The 24,188-nt window shown below is 38.7% G+C and overlaps 1 protein-coding gene across 3 annotated transcripts in view; it reads left to right on the plus strand.

Annotated features, from left to right (window-relative positions):
* HPSE2 (heparanase 2 (inactive)) overlaps nt 1–24,188 on the plus strand; it is a gene marked incomplete at its 5' end in the record, with an annotated part of 566,398 nt that overhangs the window by 341,621 nt on the left and 200,589 nt on the right. For 2 of the 3 annotated variants that reach the window (XM_080641827.1, XM_080641828.1), the window contains one exon: nt 8,593–8,764. In XM_080641827.1, the coding sequence (XP_080497953.1) occupies nt 8,593–8,764 (172 nt within the window). Of the gene's footprint in view, nt 1–6,208; nt 6,383–8,592; nt 8,765–24,188 lie in introns of all 3 variants that reach the window. The other variant, XM_080641826.1, reaches the window with a different exon arrangement.

The following is a 24,188-nucleotide window of genomic DNA, read 5'->3' on the forward strand; positions in this document are numbered from 1 at the left end:
TATGAGGGAGGAAAGATTAGTTCCTCTTCAGTTCCCCCCTGAAAGACAGGGTAGAGGGGAGCTGAAGGCGGGATGAGGTCCTTCTTCTTCTTCACCTTCTCCGTTTCCTGCAAAGCAAGTATGGGTTTCAGCTCCAGGGAGCGCAGGGACAGAAAGGGCTTAAGCCAGGAGGGTGGATCTTCCACGAGGTCCTGCCAAGTAATAATGTAAGGGAGTTGATCAGGATGTCCCTTCTTGGGCTGAGAGACGATGTCCCTCACCCGGTAGATGGTGGGGAGGTCGAAGGTCCCCTCCGGCGGCCACCCGACACTAAAAGTCGGCCATTCCCTAGAACAAAAAGTTTGCGACCGGCCCTTCCGGACCTCTACACTGAGTTTGCTAGCTCTTCCCTTAACCTCTTTGAAATGATCAACCATAATGCTTAAAGGAGTGGTTTGAGTCTGTCCCATGATGTCCGTCAACAGAGTCCACAAAACAAAACAGAAAAACACAGACACAGACAAACAAAGGGCCCTTGAGACAAGCTTTCCAACGCAAGTCCATTGGAACAAAACTGACAAAACCGAAAGTGCGGACGACGGCCTCACGCCGATCGGTGGGAGCGACCCACCTCGTCCCAGAGGTTCGAGGGGAATACACGTCCCTCCTGAAGGAGGATCGGGACGTCTCCCGATTCCTCCCGCCCGTGGTCCTCTGGTGCGTCCACCTAGACCGCTTCGGGCACTGCCAGAGATACAGAAATGAGCTCACACAAAAGAGACAAGGAACAGACAGACACCTACCGTGGCCAGTCAGACTCTCCGGATTGGGGGTCCCTTGAGGTTCTTGGGGATCCCGGGCGAGCCCCCAAATGTTATGCCCAGATTTCGTGATTCCCAAAGACCACGAGGGAGCCGAGTCCAATGCAAAAGTAAAGAGCCTTTTAATCGAGCTAGCTCGAGCTCAGTCCCACACACACACCCACCGGTGCAGTGGCGAGGTGGAGAGAGAGAGAGCCCCAGAACCCAAACACGATGATTTATAGGGGGCCTGGGAGAGGTAGGAGGGGTGAGGTAGTGTGGCCTCCGCTGATTGGTCGGGGTCAGGTTGCACATGGGGGCAGGGCAAGGCTTACTTTCCCTTGCATTTCTATTGGCTAATTCAAAGGTGTGGGTTGGACTCTTGGAGAGGTTCTAGGGCGGGAACCTGACTCCACGAGGTGGAAGATATGGAACAAAGGGAACATGGAGTCAGTCTCTCCCCGCCCTTTCATATTGATACCTCCAAATCTAATCCAATTCCACAGGCTTTATTATAGCTTCTCCCCTTTTTTATTGGAACGTCTTTCTATAACATAGATTCTTTATAATTTGTTTAACCAGTAACCATTTGATAGGCATTTGGATTGCTTTTAGTTATTGGCTGTTAAAAAGAGTACTGCAGTGATAATATTTGTACATATATCTTGGAGAGATTTTCCAAATATATATATAGGGAAAATGTCTAGCAGTGGGCTTTCTTGATCTAAGGAAATGAACATTTAAAAATTTTATAGATATTTCCAAATTAGCCTCTAAAAATACTGTTTGCATCTTTTAAAATAATTGTCTTAAGGGCACATTTCTTAAAAACAATCCTGGCCTGTTTGCTAATGTCCGTGTCTCTTTTACCCTTTTCCTGTTACCATTTAGATAGACTTCTGATGGGATCCAGAGGTCCCAAGATTCACTGGCATTTAGTTTTCCCTTAACCTAGTAACATTGATTAATGCAGTCATTTAGTCTCTAGCCCAGAGTCTTCTGATAGTGTTGCAATTTTTATTCATAGATATTTCTCAAGTCCCATTATCCTTCAATAGCTTCAGTCAAATTATAGACATTTATGCTGATTTCTTTATAACCTAGTTAAAGTTTCATTGCCCTGACTAAACCAGAGATATTTCTCTTTATATTAAAATTCACTCTTAGCTTAGAGTATTTTCACTCTTTGCAAAGTGGCTGTGTTTTCCTCCTAGGCAGTTTTCAAACTGTTCTCTGTTAATAGCTGCAATTAAAATGCCCCCTCCCTTATTGATTGTACTCAGTAATTCAAATGGTTTCCCATTAACTGATGATTTCTTTCTGAATTACAAAAGGCAGAGTTGGTTCTGAGTTCACCTTACTCTATTTCACTCTTATATTTCTTTTCTAGCTTCCACTAGAAATTCCTCTGTTATTCCAGTCTCTATTGGTTAATAACCTATGCCTCCTCTGTATTATTCATTCTAAACCAAACACTAAAAGCAATGTGGATGTTATTTGAATGTATGTAACAACATAGAGTAACAGACATAATCTAGAGGGAATTTGCTACAATGAATAATGATAATTGAGGTTGAATGTTTAGGGTGCAGACCGATTGTCCCTAAGTGGCATTGAATGGGCCTAAAGAACAACTGTGTGAGTTACATTTGTCAAAGCTTATTATGTATCAGACACTGAAATGGATGCTAAAAAGGCAGACATGGTACCTGCTCATTGGCAATTGCTCCAGTCTGCCATTAGAGCAGAAGACAGAGCTAAACAATGATAGCAGGGTTAGCTCTTGCTGATACAGGAGTTGATTAATAGCTGGGAGAGATCAGAGGAGATGAAGTCCCAGTGTCTCTACTTTAAGGAGTTAGGAAAGATGAGACCATTGATCTAGGCCATTGGTCGGCAAACTGCGGCTCGCGAGCCACATGCGGTTTGCAGCTCTGTTGACTAATGAGTTTGCTGACCACTGGGATAGGGGCTTAATCACAAGGAACAACAACAGCCTGTAATTATTGGAATTGAGAGTCTAGGTCAGTGGTCGGCAAACTCATTAGTCAACAGAGCGGCAAACCACGGCTCACAAGCCACAGTTTGCCGACCACTGAAGGATATGAGGAATGAAGAAAAGAGAAAGAAGGATATTCCAGGAAATGATTAAAAGCTTAGGACAGCAGGGAGCCAAGGAATAATGTGTTTGTGGAGGAGTGATGGGGAGTTCTAATGTGGTCCAAAGTTGTTCAAACTAGTGTTTGAGAAACTCTTCACCAAGGATAAGCAGGTATCACAGAGAAAACATGGTGTATTTGTTTTATTCATTTCTAAAATGGAAAAAAAGGCAAACCCCCTTTGTGATTTTTTTAAAAATAAAAAGTGTTGTTGTTGTTTTTTTATGTGGCTAAGGACTTGGACACATAATCCTGCCCCTTAGCTCTTGGAGGACACTGCCAGGGGAAATTGATGCTGAGTACAATGGAGAGAAGTATCAGTTTATTCCAATTGTGAGCACATGAGAATATGAACAGGTTATAAAATCACATGAACAACAAAATGTAGAGATCAGTCATACTTGAGCAGAACTTAGTTAATACTTTGAAGTGATTCCTCTGAGACAGTTGCCCCAACCCCACTCCCAACCCAAGTGAGCAAAATGTAGTGGAAATGGGCCTGTTTAGGGGGTTGGGGTTAATACTGGAATGACTTCCTGGGTAGTAAGTTCTTAAGTTTTAATGACTTATCTTGATAGAACTCTAGGGAAGCCCAAGTAGAAGCCAAACTTACTCAACACATCATTAGACAACGCTCCTTAGAATAATCCTATATAATAAAAGTCTAATACGCTAAGTGTCCGGTCATCTGGTTGGCCATTCAACCAATCAAAGCGTAATATGCTAATGATATGCTAAAGCCGCTCAACAGCTTGCTATAATGTGTACTGACCACCAGGGGACAGACAGTTGACCAGTCGACCAGTCATTATGACATGCACTGACTACCAGGGGGCAGACGCTTCGACCAGTAGGTGAGCTTGCCGCTGGGATCCGGGCGCTTCCCTCCCTGACCCAGATTGTGCACTGGTGGGGTCCCTCGGCCTGGCCTGCACCCCCTCTCAATCCAGGACCCCTTGGGAAATGTCAGAGAGCTGGTTTTGACCCAACGGTGGAACGACAATTGCTATGATGTGCACTAACCACCAGGTGGAAGATGCTCAATGCAGGAGCTGTCCCCTGGTGGTCAGTGTGCTCCTACAGAGGGAGCACCGCTCAGCCAGAAGCCAGGCTCACGGCTGGCGAGTGTAGTGGTGATGGCGGGAGCCTCTCCTGCCTCTGCGGCAGTGCTAAACCATCAGTCGGACATCCCCCAAGGACTGAGGGACCCCTCCCCCCGCAAGTGCATGAATTTCGTGCACCAGGCCTTTAGCATTCATATGAAAAGCCAGGAAACCTGACTATAGGACAGAGGCATTGACACCCTCTGGTGGAGGGAGTAGAAACTCATCTTTAAGCATGGGCTTGCTTAAATATGGGACCTTACAGCAGATGTTGCAACAAAGATTAGCATCTACTAAATGCTCTCCATTCAAACATGTAATTTTCTAATAAACTCTAGATATATCTCTTGAGCTAGCAATAATACTTGTTAGATCTCTCTTTGGGACCTTTCAATTTCTTACTAGGCTTGTTACTTGCAACTAAAAGGATTTGGGTTGTGAGAACTCTTCAGCATAATTTTGAGGCAGGAAATTGCTCTCTGATAGATGCTGTGAAGGATATAAGGAGATACAGAATCAGCCTTAAGGAACTTAACAGTGTAACTGGGAAACAAGCCATTTATTCTGGAAAAATGAGAAAATCAAGAGGCAAATCCCAAGGTAAGACAATGTCACAGGGCACTCAGATGCCAATAAATGGTATAAATCCTGAGTTTAGAGAAGGCTGAAGTCACTGTAGGGAGGTTGGTGTGTTCAGGAATGACTTCATGAAGGAGGCCGGACTTCAGTTTATCCTTAGCAAAGTATTTCCAAAATTTCTAGAACTCTAGTTCTCAATTTTGGCATGTTAAGGAAAACATCTATATTGTTATTTCTTCACACTTTTTTTTTTTTTTTTTTGGTAAATACCTTCTGCCTTGTCTTAAACCATCAAATCCATGAAATTACAGGTTTGATATGCTTTTGTGTTTGCTATATATTTGTTTTGCTAATATACATGAAATAAACACAGGAAATCCTCATTATATGGAGATAATTACAGTAAGTCCTCACTTAGTCACTGATAGGGTCTGTGACTTTAAGCTAAACTACATATAACAAAACCAGTTTTACCAAAGGCTAATTTTTATAAACAAGAGTTAAGTTCCTATGGCATCTCATCAATGTTATAACAAAACAACATCGAATAAAATGATGTTCTTGATGACCTGCTGTAGTTCTACAAAAATACCACTTAAAGGTAATACCACTTAAAAATACTACTGAAAAAGAGTATCAGTCATTTATATTAATTTTTGATGCAAAAGTTCAATTGGGGTTTTAGTTAATAAATGAAACAAAAAATTATGAAAATAAGTATTTCATTGTTTACCTAACAAAGTATAAGCTGTGTTGCAACTATGGACAATTTGAATGAACAAAATATTATTGAATTGAATGGTATTTTTCTGACAAAATAATTTAACTTTTGTGGCACAATCATAAATATTAAAAGACTTCAAAATCGACCTCTCTTTACCTTTTAATGTTCAAATTATTTTATGAGCAACCTACTTATCATCCTTGTGAGTTTTCTCTTGTTCAACTACTGATCTAATTGTTCTAAATCCTTATTAGTTAGTGGATTTTTATGTGATCTGAGCAGACTTTTTAAAAAAATCTCATGCAATTCTACTTCTTTTGCTTAGATTTGTAACTTGGATTTCCAATAGATATGTATTGGGTTTGAATTATATTGGAGAAATTGAAAACATCATTGATTTTATTAGTGAGGAGAGGGTATGAGTAGAGGATTATTTAAGTCAGTTCTCAATTCAACAATGAATATTTTGGTGTTAGGATGCCTTTTATTTTCCTATGCATCCTTCCAAAGTCTCAGGGAATCTCTGGAATTGCCCAAGGACAGAGAAGGTCAGAGTCCTCTGCTCAGAGCTGGGTTAAACCCCAAGGCCCACTGAGCATAGTATCGGTCCTACCTCCTGTCATACCCTTTCACAATATCCTTGGGTGATATTTCTTCTTTTCATGGTATCTACAATTATGTATGCTGCTTTCTAAAAATCACCTTGAAATGTATACTGAACCAAAAGATAATAGTCGCTTTTAGAAGCCTCTCTGTGTAATTCCTATTAGGAAACTCATAGAAAGGCTTTTTGTAGTAGCTAATCTTTTCCTTTTGTTGGAATGATGATTTGAAAGTTACAAGCCTTTCTCTGCTTTTTCCCAGCCAGGTCTCTAGACAAACTTTATAACTTTGCTGATTGCTCTGGACTCCACCTGATATTTGCTCTAAACGCACTGCGTCGTAATCCCAATAACTCCTGGAACAGTTCTAGTGCCCTGAGCCTATTAAAGTACAGCGCCAGCAAAAAGTACAACATTTCTTGGGAACTGGGTAATGGTAAGTAAGGTTGTTATTTGCTCTAATTGACAAGATGAAGGGTAAAAAATAAGTTGGCCTGAGATATGATCTAAAATAGACCATCTCTAGTGTATGGGCCTGAAAACACATGAGATTTTTGGCCACTGTGTTGACCTTCTAAATAGTAAAAGACCAAATAGTGAAGGGCAGTAGATTTAGTGAACCCATACCATTTGCATATATAGTTATCGCTAGTTAACTCATTCCACATATGGAGAAAATATCATCTGTGATTCATAACTAACAAATTGAAGCTAAGTCAGATACAACCTGTCTACACAGTCTGAGCTACATTTTATAGTGTGTGCTCTATGGAACACTGGTCCTACAAGATAACCTTTATAACAATTCAAATATATTTGGGGACTACTCTAGTATAGTATATGCACCTCTCAAAGGTGGAGGGTGCCAAGGGGGGAAAAAGGGGACATCTATAATACTTTTAACAATAAACATAAATTTCAAAAAAGGCTCTGAGAAGCCTGCTGCAACTATTATAAATTAGTTCTTTGAACATATTTATAATACAGTTTTGAAGTTCTTATCTGCTAAGTCTAACATTTGGGCCCCCAAGAAAGAGTTCCTATTTGCTGCTATTTTTTTCTTGATATGTTCATACTTTCCTATATCTTTGCATGTCATAATTTTGTTGTTGTTGAAATTATACTTACAGGTAGGTTAGAGCAACCCTGAATTCCAAATCCTCCATCCCAGAGGTTATTTTTGTTTTTGCTTTTTGTTTGTTTGGACTAGTTCTGTAGAATCTGTCTCCCTTGCATTATGTAACTGCTAATATCTCTTAAATTTTTTATTTTTAAATTATTTTTTATTTTTAAGGCCAGCTTCCTAGAAGTTTCCCTTAGTCAGCATAGGCTAATGGTGAGATTATAATTGATCAGAGGTTATTGAGCCAGTAAGGCTTCCACCCTTTGCCAGTGGATCTGTATGTGTGTTGGGGAACACAATAAAAATTTAGGCAATTTACAAGTCTGACTGACTTTTACTTTCTAACATGCCTTCTCATGTCTCCTTTATGAGTGTACTAGGTTTCACACTCATCTGGGAATGCATAGATAGCTAGTGCCCTCTCCAGTCTCTCCTGAGCATGCGCAGCCTTCCAGACTACGAGGAGTATGTATCTGTGAGCTTATCAAGGCCCACTTTGACTGTCTCATTCCCCAAATCTCCTGTTAAATTTCTTGCAAGTGTGCTGGTTCATATCTTCCCCTATCAGTATCAAAACCTCCAGTTAGTCTTCTTGGAGCATGTACTTCATTCCAAGTCAAATTAGCTCCCTCTAGCAGTGGAGCTGCTGGGTTTAGAACTTTTCTTGCCCTTTAGAACTACCAAGTTAAGAAAAACTAAGAGAGGGGGTTTTGCCCTAAATTATTTCATTCAGCTATTTTGTTATTATTAAACATTACAGTTTTCTAACTTTTTGGTACAATAACCATATTTATGAACTTTCCTTTTTTATCGTTTATATTCACTTCCTAGGCCTGTCATAACAAAATATAATGAGCTTCATGGTATGAAACAACCAAATTTATTCTCAGTTCAAGAGACCAGAAGTTTGAAATCAAAGAATTGCCAGGATTGATTCCTTCTGGAGGCTCTGAGGGAGAATCTATTCCATTCCTCTCTCCTAGCTCCTGGTAGCTGCCAGCAAGCCTTGGCACAGCAGCATCTCTCCAATCTTTGCTTCCATTGATCTGTGGCCTTCTTCCCTGTGTGTTTGTGTACCTGAATCTCCCTCTCTTTTATAAAGATATTGGTTATTGGATATAAGACATACCCTAATCCCATATTACTTCATCTTAACTAATTACATCTTCTAAGATCCTATTTCCAAGTAAGATCACATTCTGAAGTTTCAGGTAGACATAAATTTTGTGGAATACTGTTCAACCCAGTATATCATTCATTATAAAATATCACCTGAAAATCAATATGTTCTCTCTGTTGTGGATTAGGTGATCTTTTGTGAAGATTAGTTTGAAAGTGAATAGAATAGTAAGATGGCATTTGACTTTTTTGTTGCAGGGGTTCCTCAAGTTAAGCTAGCTCACACCCTCTTTGGTTATTTCATTCACAGTGATAAGAAAAAGGAAGAGAGATCTGTGGACAGGAAAGGGTTGGCAGAGCTTTACCCTTCTCAACCCTGACTTGCATGTCTTCTTTTAATCTAGAGCCAAATAACTATCGGACTATGCATGGCCGGGCAGTGAATGGCAGCCAGTTGGGAAAGGATTACATCCAGCTGAAAAGCCTGTTGCAGCCCATCCGGATTTACTCAAGAGCCAGCTTGTATGGCCCTAATATTGGGCGGCCCAGGAAGAATGTCATCGCCCTCCTAGATGGGTATGTCAGATTATTTAGCAGTTCTTATAACATTATTTATTAAATGTAATTAATTAATGTGTTTGTATTTTTCCTAGTTATTTTGTTCTTAAGAAGGACAGAGAGATTTTTTCTGTGATTTCCCCCACTCTAAATCAGGGATTCTCCGTCAAACAGTGCAATAACTTTTCATGTCTCCAGACCTTCCTCAGTCAACAGAGGGTGGTAGGATTGCGGAGGGAATACATAATCAAACAAAGCCAATAACTCTGTCATTTATGTCCAAGTAGTTATGCTTTTGGATTATCTTTTTTAATGATTTGATTAATGTATTTCCATGGGGATGACAGTGTCCTCTCAATAGCATAAACCTGTATTAATTTTTCACTTATTCTGGAAATGTTTCCTGAGTAAATGATATGTGCCTAGTACCATGTCAGGAGCTGGGTATGTAATAATAAACAAAAACAGATACTTTCTTTACCTTCACAGAGTATATAATATGGTAGGAGAAACATAGACATTAATCAACTGATCTTAAAATTAAGACAATACCAAGTAAAGGTACATGGTATAATGAATGACTCTAAGGGCTGCCACTTGATTGAGCAGGAGGTCATGGATGGATTTCCTTAATGAAGCCACACATAAGAGCAAGAGAGATGTTAGTGTAATTTAAATGACAGGTAGGTGTTAACTAGACAAAGTTTAAATTGAACAGTATCTGTGTTCTTGGGGAAAAGAAAAGCATATGCAAAGACCCTGAGGATGAAAAAAGGGCCAGGTTGACTAAAGAAAGGCATAGCTGGAGAAGTGATTAGGTGTCATATTATATAGATAGAAACTTATAGGCATAGTGAAGGACTTAGAATTTCTTCTAAGTACAATGGTTAAGATGCTGAATGTTATTAAGCTGGGGAGAGAAATAATTTGACATGTTATGCAAAAAGTATGCTATGTTTACCCTATAGAAAATAGGTTGGAGAGGAAGCAGTGAGAAGGCCACTGTGGTAAAGAGAGAAAGAATGATGGGAACCTAGACTAAGATGGTAGCAAGGGAATATATTATTGGAGGTAGAATCCAAATGTCTTGATATATTGGATAAATGTATGGTGATATGACATAAGAATATTCAAGCAGCTGGGTGTGTGGTATTGTCATTTACAGAGATGGGAAGACTGGAGGACTAGTCTAGGAAGAAAATCATGAATTTAGTTTTCATGTTACATTTATTATGTTTGAATCTAAATAAGATGTCAAATATATCATTGAATGAATCAAGGGATCATGATCTCTGCTAGCAATATTAATTTTGGGGGTCATTAAAATGCAAATAGGATATAAGGCTGTGGGAATAGAGGAGATCAGTTAGAGAGAATGTGGAAAGAGAAGAGACAGAGGGTTAGGAGAGGCCAGAGGAACTCTCATATTTAGAGGGGAAAAAGAGAAATGACCTCAGAAGTAAGAAAAAAGGGAGAGATTAAGATGTCAGAGGAACCAAGAAAAGAGAGTTTTAAATACAGAGGGAGTGCTGCTAGGAGGCCAGGAGGTCAAGTAACAGGAAGATAGAAAAGTACCAATGGATTGGGCAACATGCAGGTTGTTGGTGACTTTGGATAACAAAGTTCAGTGGAGTGGTGAGAACAAGAGACAGATCACAATAGTTTGAAGAGTGAATGGGGTATGTGTATGAAAGATTGGAAACAATAATACGGACAGTAATCCTTAACAGATTTTTTACTATGAAGGAGAACAGAAAAACTAAGGGAGATGTGGGAGTCAAGGGAAGTGATGGCATTTTTCTTTTGGGAGACAGTAGAACAGGTTTGTGTGTTGCTGAGACTCATGCAGGAGAGAAGAGCTAGATTGAAGATATAAAATAGAGTGAGAAGTCCTTCAGGGTTAGAAGAAATGGAGGCCAGAAAAATTGGCCTTCATTAAATGGAGGGGTAATTCCATCAGAGTAACAGAAGGTAAGAAACAAATATTTCTCCATGCCAGAGGTTAAAAAGTCATACTGAGGAGACACTTCTACCCAAGACATAGGTGTAGTTAGGGCATCCTAGTTTGTGTACATGCTGTAAATGTGAGCACATAGCTAGATGCTGGTTTGTTATGAATAAGTCAAGAAATTTGGATACAATAGTAAGTGACTGATAAAAGAAATGAGCATGTAACTGGATGCTGTGGTAGAAAGTTGTGGGGTTCATTTTCCTATACATCTAAAAACGAACAGGACTCAGGAGATAGAGAAAATCACTTAGGGCAAGGAAAGGTCCCGGTGCATTATATGCCAGGGAAAAAAAATGGAGATTTGTCTTTCTTAATGTATATGTACTAAATATACAGTGAAATATAACTTGAAATACATAAACATTCCTAGCAACTCAACCAACAATAACAAAAATGTCACCACTCTAAATTATCAGCTCTGTAGTATTTTCCAGTTCTCCTGGTTATACAGATATAATTTTACATAGTTGTGATCATTGTATATGTATCATTTTGAGTTCTGCATGTTTTACTCATTGCTTTATATTGCCTTTTCTTTATTTCTACATAGTTCTCATATTTGTCATTCTTAATAGCAATAAAATATTCTGTTGCATTAATGTACCAAAGCTTTCCCTCACTGTTGGGCATTTGGACTGTTTCCAGTTTTTGTCTGTAATATATAGCACAGCTATAAACATCTTTATACAAATAGGTTTTTTATTTCTTTTGAATTACATCCTTGGGCTGTATTCCAAAAAGTTGGGTTTCTGGATCGAAGTATGTATATGATAATTTTTATGGTTCTTATATTTGTTGCCAGATTTTATTTTTTAGAATAATTTTACCAGATTGCAGGGCAGCATTGTATTAGTGAATCATTTCCCCCAATACCCCACAGCAATGAATATTGTCTTTTTATTAATTTACTCTATTTTAATTGATGCAAGACTCCTCATGGTTGTTTAAATTTGAAATCTGTTAACTATAAAAACAACTGGGAGATTAAAAATGGCGGCAGGGTAAGTGGATGCTGCACGGACATGCTCCCAGAAACAAACTGGTATTACACCTAAAATACAGAAAAACTTCCTGAATAATCAACAGAAAACTCACAGGAGAGAACCCTGACACCCGAGGACTGAAAGTGGAGACTGCATAGAAACTGGTAGTAGGGGCGGAGGCGCTAAAGGGCTGGCTGGGCACCCACAGACAGCAACTGAGTCCTGGAGAGATATCTCAGCTGTGGGGGTTGCCACTGAGAACTCTGGGATCTAATCCCCAAGCTGGGCCCCCAGCAGAGAGCACCAAAAGGGAGGAGGGTACCCATATAACATCTGGCTGTGAAAAGTAGCGGGGCGCTGTCTGCCAGAGAATAACAGCTGAAAATTCAGGCACCCTCTTAAAGGGCCAATGAACAAAATTCCCTGTGGAGCCATCTACCTTGTGCTCCGGCAGAAGGAGGCTTAAGTGGACTGGAGCTGTAAGGGCAGAAGCCAGGACTGGGAACTCAGGTGATAGAGCTTAGAAGGCAGACACCCCAAGTTTCCTGGGCTGAGTTATTCTCTCATGCAGTAGAGAACATCTTTCCCACATAGACATCTGCCTTGACTCAGGGGAAGACAGTTGACATATCCTATTGAAAAACACCTTGCCCTGAGGCTATATAAGAGATTAAAAATAACAATTAGCCTGCAGGCAGTAGCAACTGCCCCACCCTGTTGAAAAAAAAAACACACACACAGTTGCCATACCTGAGGATGATTACCTGGGGGGCAATTCAAGTCAGAATCCTATCAGTCTGTAGGCTAAAGTGGTCTCTGGAGGTTTGGATTCTCTGCCTGATCTAATTAGTCAAAAATAGCCTTTAACACTGTCCTGCATTAGAGATTGAGAGGTGATAGACACAAACCCAAACAGAAAGCCAAAATGAGGAGACAAAGAAACAACCTCCAAATGAAAGAACCAGAGAATTCTCCAGAAGAAGAGATAAATGAAGCAGAGATAAGAAATTTATCTGAAACAGAGTTCAGAGTATTGATGGTAAAGATGCTCAACAGCATGAAAAAGGATATAGTAACTATGAAAAAGGAACAGTCTGAGATAAAGAATGACATAACACAAATAAAGAACACATTGGAAGGAATACACAGCAGATTAGGGGAAGCTGAGGATCAAGTCAGTGAATTAGAAGACAGAGTTGAAAATATCACTCAATCAGAGAATCAGAAAGAAAAAATAATTAAAAAACAGGACAGCTTAAGGGAGCTGTGGGACAATGTGAAACCTAACAATATTAGAATAGCAGGTGTGCCAGAAGAGTTAGAAAGGGAGAAAGGCATAGAGAAGGTGTTTGAAGAAATAATGGCAGAAAATTTCCCTAACCTGGTAAAGGAAAAAGTCACAAAGTTCAGGAGGCACAGAGAACCCCAAACAAGAAGAACCCAAACAGGCCCATGCCCAGACACATCATAATTAAAATGCAAAAAATTAAAGACAAAGAGAGAATCTTAAAGGCAGCAAGAGAAAAGAAAACTGTTACCTACAAAGGAATTCCCTAAAGGCTGACACCTGATTTCTCATCAGAAACTTTACAGGCCAGAAGGGATTGGTGTGAAGTTCTTAAGGTAATGGAAAGCAAGGATCTGAGACCAAGATTACTATATCCAGCAAGGCTATTATTCAAAATAGATGGTCAAATAAAGAGCTTCCCAGACCAAAAAAAAAAAAAAAAGGCTAAAGGAATACATCACCACCAAGCCAGCATTATAAGAAATGCTAAAGGGCCCTAACTGGTTTGGCTCAGTGGATAGAGCGTCGGCTTGTGGACTGAAAGGTCCCAGGTTCGATTCTGGTCAAGGGCATGTACCTTGGTTGTGGGCACATCCCCAGTAGGAGGTGTGCAGGAGGCAGCTGATCGATGTTTCTCTCTCATCGATGTTTCTAACTCTCTATCCCTCTCCCTTCCTCTCTGTAAAAAAGCAATAAAATATATTAAAAAAATAAAAAGAAATGCTAAAGGGATTGCTGTAATGAGAAGAAGAAACAGAGAGAGAAACCTAGCCATACAGAAATATAATGGCAAAAATAAGTACCATCAGTAATAACCCTAAATGTAAATGGATTAATGCTCCAATCAAAAGGCATAGGGTAGCAGATTGGATACATAAACATGAGTCAACTATATGCTGTCTACAAGAGACCCACCTGAAAACAAAAGACACACACAGGATGAGAGTGAAGGGATAGAAAAAATTTTTCCATGCAAATGGAAAAGAAAAAAAAAGCTGGAGTAGCAATACTCATATCTGATAAAATAGACTTTAAAATGAAGGCCATTACAAGAGACAACAAAGGTCACTACATAATACTAAAGGGATTGATCCAACAAGAGGATACAACCCTGGTAAACATATATGCACCCAACATAGCAGTACCTAAATATATATATATAAAATTTATTTAATGGCGAGATTGACAACAATACAGTCATAGTAGGGGACTTTAACACCCCTCTGACTGCGTTGGAGAGATCTTCCAGACAAACACTTAACAAAGAAACAGAGACTCTAAAGGACACACTGGATCAGATGGATTTAATTGACATTTATAGAACATTTCACCCCAGTGCAGCAGAATATACATTCTTCTCAAGTGCACATGGATCATTCACAAAGATAGGCCACATGTTAGGACACAAAACAAGCCTCTACAAGTTCAAGAAGATTGAAATCACATCAAGCATCTTCTCAGATCACAGTGGAATGAAATTAGAAATCAACTACAGTAAAAATACCCAAAAACATTTAACCACATGGAGGATAAATAGCATGTTATTAAACAATGAATGGGTTACCAATGAGATCAAGAAAGAAATAAAACACTTCCTGGAAACAAATGAAAATGAACACACAACAACCAAAAATCTCTGGAACACAGCAAAATCAGTCCTGAGAGGGAAGTTCATAGCACTGAAGGTTTACCTCAAAAAACAAGAAAAATCAGCAATAAACTATTTAACCCTACAACTTAAAGAACTAGAAAGAGGACAACAACAAAAGCCCAGAGTAAGTAGAAGGAAAGAACTAATGACGATTAGAACAGAAATAAATAACAAAGAGACTAAAAAAAACAATACAAAAAATCAATGAAACCAAGAGCTGGTTCTTTGAAAGGATGAACAAAATTGATAAACCATTAGCCAGACTCATCAAGAAACAAGGAGAGTCAACTATATGCTGTCTACAAGAGACCCACCTGAAAACAAAAGACACACAGGACAAAATAAAATCAGAAACAAAAGTGGAGGAGTAACCACTGACACCACAGAAATACAAAGGATTGTAAGAAAATACTATGAACAACTATATGCCAACAAGCTGGACAATGTGGATGAAATAGACAAATTCCTAGAAAAATAAAATCTCCCAAAACTGAATCAGGAAGAATCAAAAGACCTGAATAGGCCAATAACAACTGATGAAATAGAAGTATTAATCAAAAAACTCCCACCTAGAAACCAGAAACACCAATCAGTAAGGATATATGCACCCCCATGTTCATAGCAACACAGTTTACAATAGCTAAGATTTGGAAACAGCCTAAGTGCCCATCACCAGATGAGTGGATTAAAAAACTGTGGTGCATCTACACAATGGAATACTATGCCACTATAAAAAAGAAGGAACTTTTACCATTTGCAACAGCATGGATGGAAATGGAGAGCATTATGCTAAGTGAAATAAGCCAGTCAGAGAATGATAAATATCACGTGATCTCACTCAAATGTGGGATATAATGATCAACATAAACTGATGGACAAAAATAGGTACAGAGACAAATGGCAGGGGAGGAGAGGGGGGGTTAGAGATCAACCAAAGGAATTGTATGCATGCATATTAGCATAACTAGTGGACACAGACACTGGAGCAGTGGGAGCTTGCCATCGGAGGTGGGAGTGGCGAGGGGGTGGAGTCAATCGGGAAAAAGGAGACATATGTACAGGCAGTCCTTGGGTTACGTTGGACTCAACTTACATCATTTCATGGTTACGTCGCCATCTCCCATTTACAGTATTTATAAAAAAGTAAAAGTTCCGTCATTTTGATGTATGTACATATGTGCTGTATGATTTTTATTATTTATTTACCACAAGTAAAGGTCAGGAATTGTTATCTTTCTTTAAAATTTTTTTTACTGTTTCATTTCATTGCTGCTGTGTATGTGCTCCATGTGAGTGATGTAGGTGCTTATGTAGGTGGGTTCCAACTTATGGCGAAAATCGAGTTATGTCATGCTGTAGGAATGGATCTCCGACGTAACCCGAGGACTGCCTGTAAAACTTTAAACAATAAAAAAAAAATATTGAGTGTCAGTGAAAAAAAACAACAAAAAAAACTCCCACCAAACAAAAGCCCAGGTTCTGACAGCTTCACAGAGGAGTTTTACCAAACATTCAAAGAAGAACTAACACCTATACTCCTCAAACTATTTCAGAAAATCCAAGAGGAAGGAACACTTTCAAACTCTTTGTATGAAGCCAGTATTACCCTAATTCCAAAATCAGATAAAGACACTACAAAGAAAGAGAATTATAGGCCAATATCCCTGATGAACATAGATGCTAAAATTGTCAACAAAATATTAGCAAATCTCATCCAGCAATATATTAAAAAGATCATACGCCATGATCAAGTGGGATTTATTCCAAGGATGCAAGGCTGGTACAATATTCACAAATTAATAAACGTGATACATCCCATAAAAAAATTGAAATACAAAAATCACATGATCACATCGGTACATGCAGAAAAAGCATTCGTCAAAATCAAACACCCATTTTTGATAAAAACTCTCAGCAAAGTGGGAATAGAGGGAGCATATCTCAACATGATAAAGTCCATATACGACAAACTTAAATCCAACATCATACTCAATGGGCAAAAATTAAAACCATTTCCCCTAAGAACAGGAACAAGACAGGGTTTCTCACTTTCACCACTCCTGTTTGACATAGTACTGGAAGTGCTAGCCATAGCAATCAGACAAGAAGAAGAAATAAAAGGCATCCAAGTTGGAAAAGAAGAAGTAAAACGGTCATTTTTCACAGATGCATGATATTGTACATAGAAAACCCCAAAGACTCCATCAGAAAACTAGTAGAGTTAATAAATGAATTCGGCAATATAGCAGGATACAAAATTAACACGCAGAAATCTATGGCTTTTTTATACACCAATAATGAACTCACAGAAAGAGAAACTAAAAAAAAAAATCCCATTTACCATTGCAACAACAACAAAAAGATTAAGATACTTAGGAATAAATTTAACTAGAGAAATAAAAGACCTGTACTCAGAAAACTATAGGACATTGAAAAAAGAGATAGAGGAAGACATAAGCAAACGGAAGAATATACCATGCTCATGGATTGGTAGAATCAACATCATCAAAATGTCCATATTACCCAAAGCAATCTATAGATTTAATGCAATCCTTCTTAAGATACCAACGGAATACTCACAGACCTAAAACAAACTCTCCAAAAATGAATATGGAATACAAAAAGACCCCGAATAGCTGCAGCAATCCTGAGAAGGAAGAACAAAGTTGGAGGGATCACAATACCAGCTATGAAGCTATATTACAAAGCCACTGTTCTCAAAACTGCCTGGTACTGGCACAAGAACAGACGCATAGACCAATAGAACAGAACAGAGAACCCAGAAGTCGACCCAAGCCATTTTGCTCAATTAATATTTGACAAAGGAGGCAAGAGCATACAATGGAGTCAAGATAGTCTCTTCAATAAATGGTGTTGGGAAAATTGGACAGATACATGCAAAAAAAAAAAAAAAAAAGTGAAACTAGACCACCAACTTACACCATACACAAAAATAAACTCAAAATGGATAGATGACTTAAATGTAAGATGGGAAACCATAAAAATCTTAGAAGAATCCATAGGCAGCAAAATATCAGACATATGTCGTAGCAATATCTTTACTGATACAGCTCCTAAGGCAATGGAAACTAAGGAGAAAATAAACAAATGAGACTACATCAAAATAAAAAGCTTCTGCACAGCAAAAGAAACCATCAACAAAACAACAAGAAAGCCCACTGCATGGGAGAACATATTTGCCAATGTTATCTCTGATAAGGGTTTAATCTCCAAAATTTACAGGGAACTTATACAACTTAACGAAAGGAAGATATACAGTCCAATCAAAAAATGGGCAAAGGACCTAAATAGACACTTTTCGAAAGAGGACCTATAGAAGGCCGAGAGACATATGAAAATATGCTCAAAGTCACTAATCACCCTAGAGATGCAAATCAAAATGACAGTGAGGTACCATCTCACACCTGTTAGAATAGCTGTCATCAACAAATCACCAAAGACAAGTGATGGCGAGGATGCAGTGAAAAAGGAACCCTTTTGCACTGCTGGTGGAAATGCAGACTGATGCAGCCACTGTGGAAAACAGTATGGAGTTTCCTCAAAAAATTAAAAATGGAGCTCCCATTTGACCCAGTAATCCCACTTTTAGGAATATGTCCCAAGAAATCAGAAACACCAATCAGAAAGGATATATGCACTCCTATGTTCATAGCAGCACAATTTACAATACCTAAGATTTGGAAATGGCCTAAGTGCCCATCAGCAGATGAGTGGATTAAAAAACTATGGTACATCTAAAAAAGAAAGAACTCTTACCATTTGTAGCAGCATGGATGGAACTGGAGAGCATTATGCTAAGCGAAATAAGCCAGTTGGAGAAAGATAAATATCACAAGATCTCACTCATTTGTGGAATATAATGAACAGCATAAACTGATGACACAAAGTAGAGCCAGAGGAAAAAAAGTATTTAGAATATAATACAAGTAATCCTGTTATTTGCAGATTTTTAATATTTCCTACAACTTTTATGATATACTATGTTAATATAGTTTTGGTAATATTATTTTTTAATCTTTTTCTTGAAATATTAATGTTTATTGCATGTAACATTATTACACTTAAAATCATTTTTCTTGAAATAAAAAAATATATCCTATATAATAAAACTCTAATATGCAAATCAACCAAACAGCAGAATGACCGGTCACTATGATACACACTGACCACCAGGGGGCAGACGCTCAATGCAGGAGCTGCCCTCTGGTGATCAGTGCGCTCCCACAGGGGGAGTGCCACTCAGCCAGAAGCCGGGCTCATGGCTGGCAAGTGCAGCCGCGGTGGCAGGAGCCTCTCTCGCGTATGTGGCAGTGCTAAGGACCCCTTGAGGGATGTCCACCTGCCGCCTTAGGCCTGCTCCTGGACTGTGAGAGTGTGCAGGAACCCCTCCCCTCCAGTGCACAGATGTCATGCACCAGGCCTCTAGTATATATATAAAAATATATATAAAAATAAAAACAGCTGAACATTTTCCAAAACCTTACGTTGTCTCCTTTCTCCTGTCCCAGATTTGGTTAATGACACAGTACCATTTTGCCTCAGGCACAGACCGGGAGGCCATTTCAGATTCATTCCTCTCCTTTGTTCATATACTCCATCAGTTACTTATTAAGTTCTGTTATTTCTGACATCTTAATATCACTCATATTCTGTCTTCTTTCCATTTTTATTTTAAGTCTTATCATTTTTCCTCCTGAATGGTTTCTATATATCTAGTCTCAGACTCTAATAATTGTTTCACATCGATTTCTCAGTGGTTTTTTAAAAACATGCAACATGTGATCAAATCACTCTTGCCTGAAATCCAAGCCTTTTCACATGCCCACCCTGGGCTTAAGGGTCAGGTGCCTGCCTCATTTTGCAGCCAGTGTACCGCTCCATCCCCTTTGCACAATGTGCCCATAGCCATCAAAATGTATGTAAATTTTGACAGATGCCATATACCTTCCCCCTTTGTACCTTTTTATCTTGTGACATTTTCTTTAGAGTAACACCCTGTCCCCTAATTTTTCATCTTTCCAATAGATCTTCTCTGACATTTTTAGGCAGGATTTTTTATCACCTCCTCTGTCCTTATAAGGTGCTTCGTTTATTTTCCTGCTGTAGCACTTATCAAATTGATGATAACTTATTTATTTGTATGTCTGCCTCCCGTACTAGATTGTGGACTAGGATCAGGAGCCAGCCTATATTTTATTCATTTTGTAGCCTCAGAACCTATGAATACAATATGTGTATTATAAGTGCTTGTTGAATAAATTCTGTCTTATTCAACAACTGTTTCTATATTCATATGACCCAAAAGCAGTATGCATAAATGTGATTGTGAAGCATTTTAAATCATTGTATATTATGGTGGTTTATAAAATCATAGTGGTTTAGCTTTAATTTTATAGAGCCAAATTAATTTTTAAATTTTTTTCACTTAGATAGTTATAGGACTAAACAGGATTGTCTTTCTAGTTAGGATACAAACTCCACTAGGACAGATATAGAATCTTCACGTTTATATCTTCAGGGACTAACGTGTTGCCTGGAATATGGAACAAACTTAATAAAATGCTTGTTTTATTGTTTTCATTTCCTCATTCGGGAAACGGCTCTTCCTAGTAATTGATTTTTATCTAAAGGCATGAATAATTATTCTTTAGGGTTATATCAATTTCCTCTGCTTTTCTTTTATAAACTTTTATGCATCATCTATATAATGACAATTTTATCTTAACCTATTGCTTTTTTATTACTTTGAAACATGTTTTTATTGTTTCAGAAGTTTATTTTTATTATAACTATTCTTGTCTACTTTCATATTGATAGTCTTTTCTGTTTCTTTCCTTACACAGTTAGGATAAAGTTACTATTTTCTTTTCATATGGACATTTTAAATGTTTTAATTGTTAATGTTAAGCTCTTTTAATTTACATGGAGTTTATTGCTATGTCTGCTATAGAGTAGGGACCTAATCTATTTTTTGGTGATGCAGTAGTATCAAGAAGCAGACATTCATTGAAATCATTTTAACTAAGACAGTTAAACAGATGGAAGACTGTCAACAGATTAAGCAGAGTAAGGAAATGGCAACCCAGAGAATGTGGACTCTGAATAAAGATAGCTAATCTGCCTAGCAGATAGGCTTTGAGTCAGGAGGGGGTTAATGAGAAAGGGGGACCAAGTCAAGGGGTTTATATGAAAGTCTGTCTGCAGAGTGGCTACAACCAGAGCTCATTTCTTCCTCCATCATTTTAAGTGCCCTACTCTGCGCATATAGAGCCAAAACAGCTCAGTATATTATATCCAAGCAAATGCCAAACCAAAGCTTAGGAGCCCTCACCAAAGAAACTGAAGGAATCGCCAGGGGATGAACCTAGCATGTTAAGATGGAGTTGCTCTTGCACAGTAAATAAAACAGTTAATAAAGCATTGTGGGATACCCATGCCAAAGGCTGTCTGTGCATTCCCCTCCTCCCTCTCTAAAGTGAAATGGATTGGTCAACAGACTCTGCCTTAAAAACAGACATCCCAGTGAAAAGAGAGGCTTATCTAAAAGCCCACATACTCAATAGCTGAGAAAAATCTGTACCTGCTACTAAGAAGAGTCTACTTAGTCCCAATTTTTAAATATGAATTGATAGCCAAAGATCACAAGGAAACAGGTAACATGAAGAGAAAAACCAAGATAAATAAATTTAAAAATTGACACAAGAAGATTATAACTCAGGATCAGAACTTTAAAAATAAAAACTGGAATTAGTATTCTTATAAAGATATAATAAGATATTGTACTTCTAGAGTAAAAACTTATTTCTATGAAAAAAGGAACAATTAGAACAATAAGAAATTTTAAAAACTAAATATGTAATTGCTGAAATTATATCCAATAAAGGTTAGACAATGATTTATTAGATACAACACTGAAAGTATCTATACTAATAAAAGGGTAATATGCTAATTAGACCGGGAGACCTTCTGGATGTCCTTCTGGACAAAGCCATGGTGTTGGGAGCCCGAGGCAGAGGCAGTTAGGGGCAGTCAGGCCAGGAGGGGAGGGCAGTTGGGGGTGATCAGGCTGGCAGGGGGGCAGTTGGAGGTGAGCAGGCCGGCAGGGGGGGCCAATTGGGGGCGAGCAGGTCGGCGGGGGGGGGGTCAGTTGGGGGTGATCAGGCCAGCGGGGGGGGGCAGTTGGGGGCAAGCAGGCTGGTGGGGGGCAGTTGGGAGCAATCAGGCCAGTGTGGGGGGGGCAGTTGGGGGCAAGCAGGCCGGCAGGTGGGGGCAATTGGGGGTGAGAAGACCAGCAAGGGGGGGGCAGGTGGGGGCAGTTGGGGGTGAGAAGATCAGCAAGGGGGGGGCAGTTGGGGGCGAGAAGGCCGGCAGGGGGGCGGGCAGTTGGGGGCGAGCAGGCCAGCAGGCTGGTAAATGGTTAGGAGCCAGCGGTCCTGGATTTTGAGAGGGATGTCCGAATGCCCTGTGGGATCGGGCCTAAAGCAGCATTCAGACATCCCCCGAGGGGTCCCAGATTGGAGAGGGTGCAGGCCAGGCTAAGGGACACTCCCCCCACCCCTCTGTGCACAAATTTTGTGCACTGGGCCACTAGTAAATGATAAAAGAAAATATTGATTCATTGGACTTTTACAGAATTAATAACTTTTGTGCATTGAATGACATCATCAAGACTGTGAATTGGCACACAGAATGTGAGAAAATATTTTCAATTCATATAAGTGATAAGGGATTTGTATACAGAATATATATAAAGAACTCTTTGAAGGGGCAGGCTGGGAGAGGTCAATGGGGGGAAAGGGGACATATGTAATACTTTCAACAATAAAGATTTTTAAAAAATGAACTCTTACTACTCAACCATAAAAAAGATAACCTATTTTTTAAAATGAGCAAAAGGGAATTGAGTAGACCTTTCTCCAAAGAATATAAACATATGGCCAATAAGCACATGAATAGATGTCCAATATCATTAGTTATTAGGGAAACATAAATAAAAATCATGAGCTATCACTTCCCATTCACTAGGATGGCTAAAATAAAAAGACATACAAGAACAAATATTGGAGAGGATGTGAAGAATACACTGCTGGTGGGAATATAATATGGTGCAACAGCTTTAGAAAACTCTGGCAATTACTCAAAAAATTAAACATCGAGTTACCATATGATTCAGCAATTCCACTTCTAGGTATATACCCACGGTAAATAAAAAAATCCACATAAAACCTGTATACAAATATTCATAGTGACATTTTCGTAATTGCCAAAAATGTCCATTAACTGATGAATGGGTATATAAAATGTGGTATATTCATACAGTGGATATACATATACATTCATTGTCTTTTTAATTGACAATAAAAAGAAATGAAACACCAATACATGTTACAACATGGATGAACCTTGAAAACATAATGCTAACTGAAAGAAGGCTAAATATTGCATGATTCCCTTTATATGAAATGTCCAGAATAGGCAAATCTATAGGGACAAAAAGTAGATTAGTAGTTGCTTAGGGCTGATGGAGAGTGACTGCTCATGGATAGGGATTTCTTTTTGAAATTAAACATTCTAGAATTAGATTATATTGACGGTTGCACACTTTTTCAAATATGATTAAAAACTGTTCAATTTTACACTTAAATGAGTTGATTATATGGTATTAAATTATATCTCCCAAACGCTTTTAAAAGGAAAAAAAGTCTACTGAAAAATTGGAAGATCAATATAAAGGAAATCACGCATACACAGAGCTTAGATAGAGTTAGAAAATTTGAAATAAAATATTACAGATATAGAGGATTAATTCAGGACATCCAACAGCTGGCTCATAGGAGATCCAGACCCAGAAACAAGGAAAAAAATTATGGTTACAGAAAGGAATAAAAACTTTATCGCCCTTTATAATATAACAGTAAAGGAACAGTTGACAGAAAATAGATGGTAGAAATGAAGAGAAGAAAGACATATAAAGCTGATGTCCTCATGTAATATATGTGGAGTCAGAAAATGCTGTCTAAATCATTGAAATAATAGAAAGATGAAGAGGAGGCCCAGGAAACCAAGCACATGGAGTTAACTCTTGGTTAGAATGACTTATGGTAGCATTTCCTTAAATGTGCTCTGGAGAACATCAGTTCTGCAGGTTATTAACATTATGTGGAGGTGGGGAAAATAAAAGGTTCCATGGTCAAGTAAGTTTGAGAAATACTGGGATACACAAATTTACCAAAACACTTTCCAGAACCTTTAATACATTAGTTTACATTATGAATCTCCAAGACGGGGATGTAGCATGCAGAATTTCTTAAGTTTATTTGACCAGAGTCTTATTTTCAGAGACCATCTTGAAGAACTGGTGTTTCACTAACATGTTTGGATCACATTGAGTTGGAATGTGCACCCTGCTTTAAGTGAGGGATGGCTGTAGAGCAGATAACAACAAAAGAATTAAGAGTTTGGAGAACTCAGACCTGGACCACGTCAAT

The sequence above is a fragment of the Plecotus auritus genome, assembly GCF_963455305.1.
Source record: "Plecotus auritus genome assembly, chromosome: 9".
Taxonomy (NCBI): Eukaryota; Metazoa; Chordata; class Mammalia; order Chiroptera; family Vespertilionidae; genus Plecotus; species Plecotus auritus.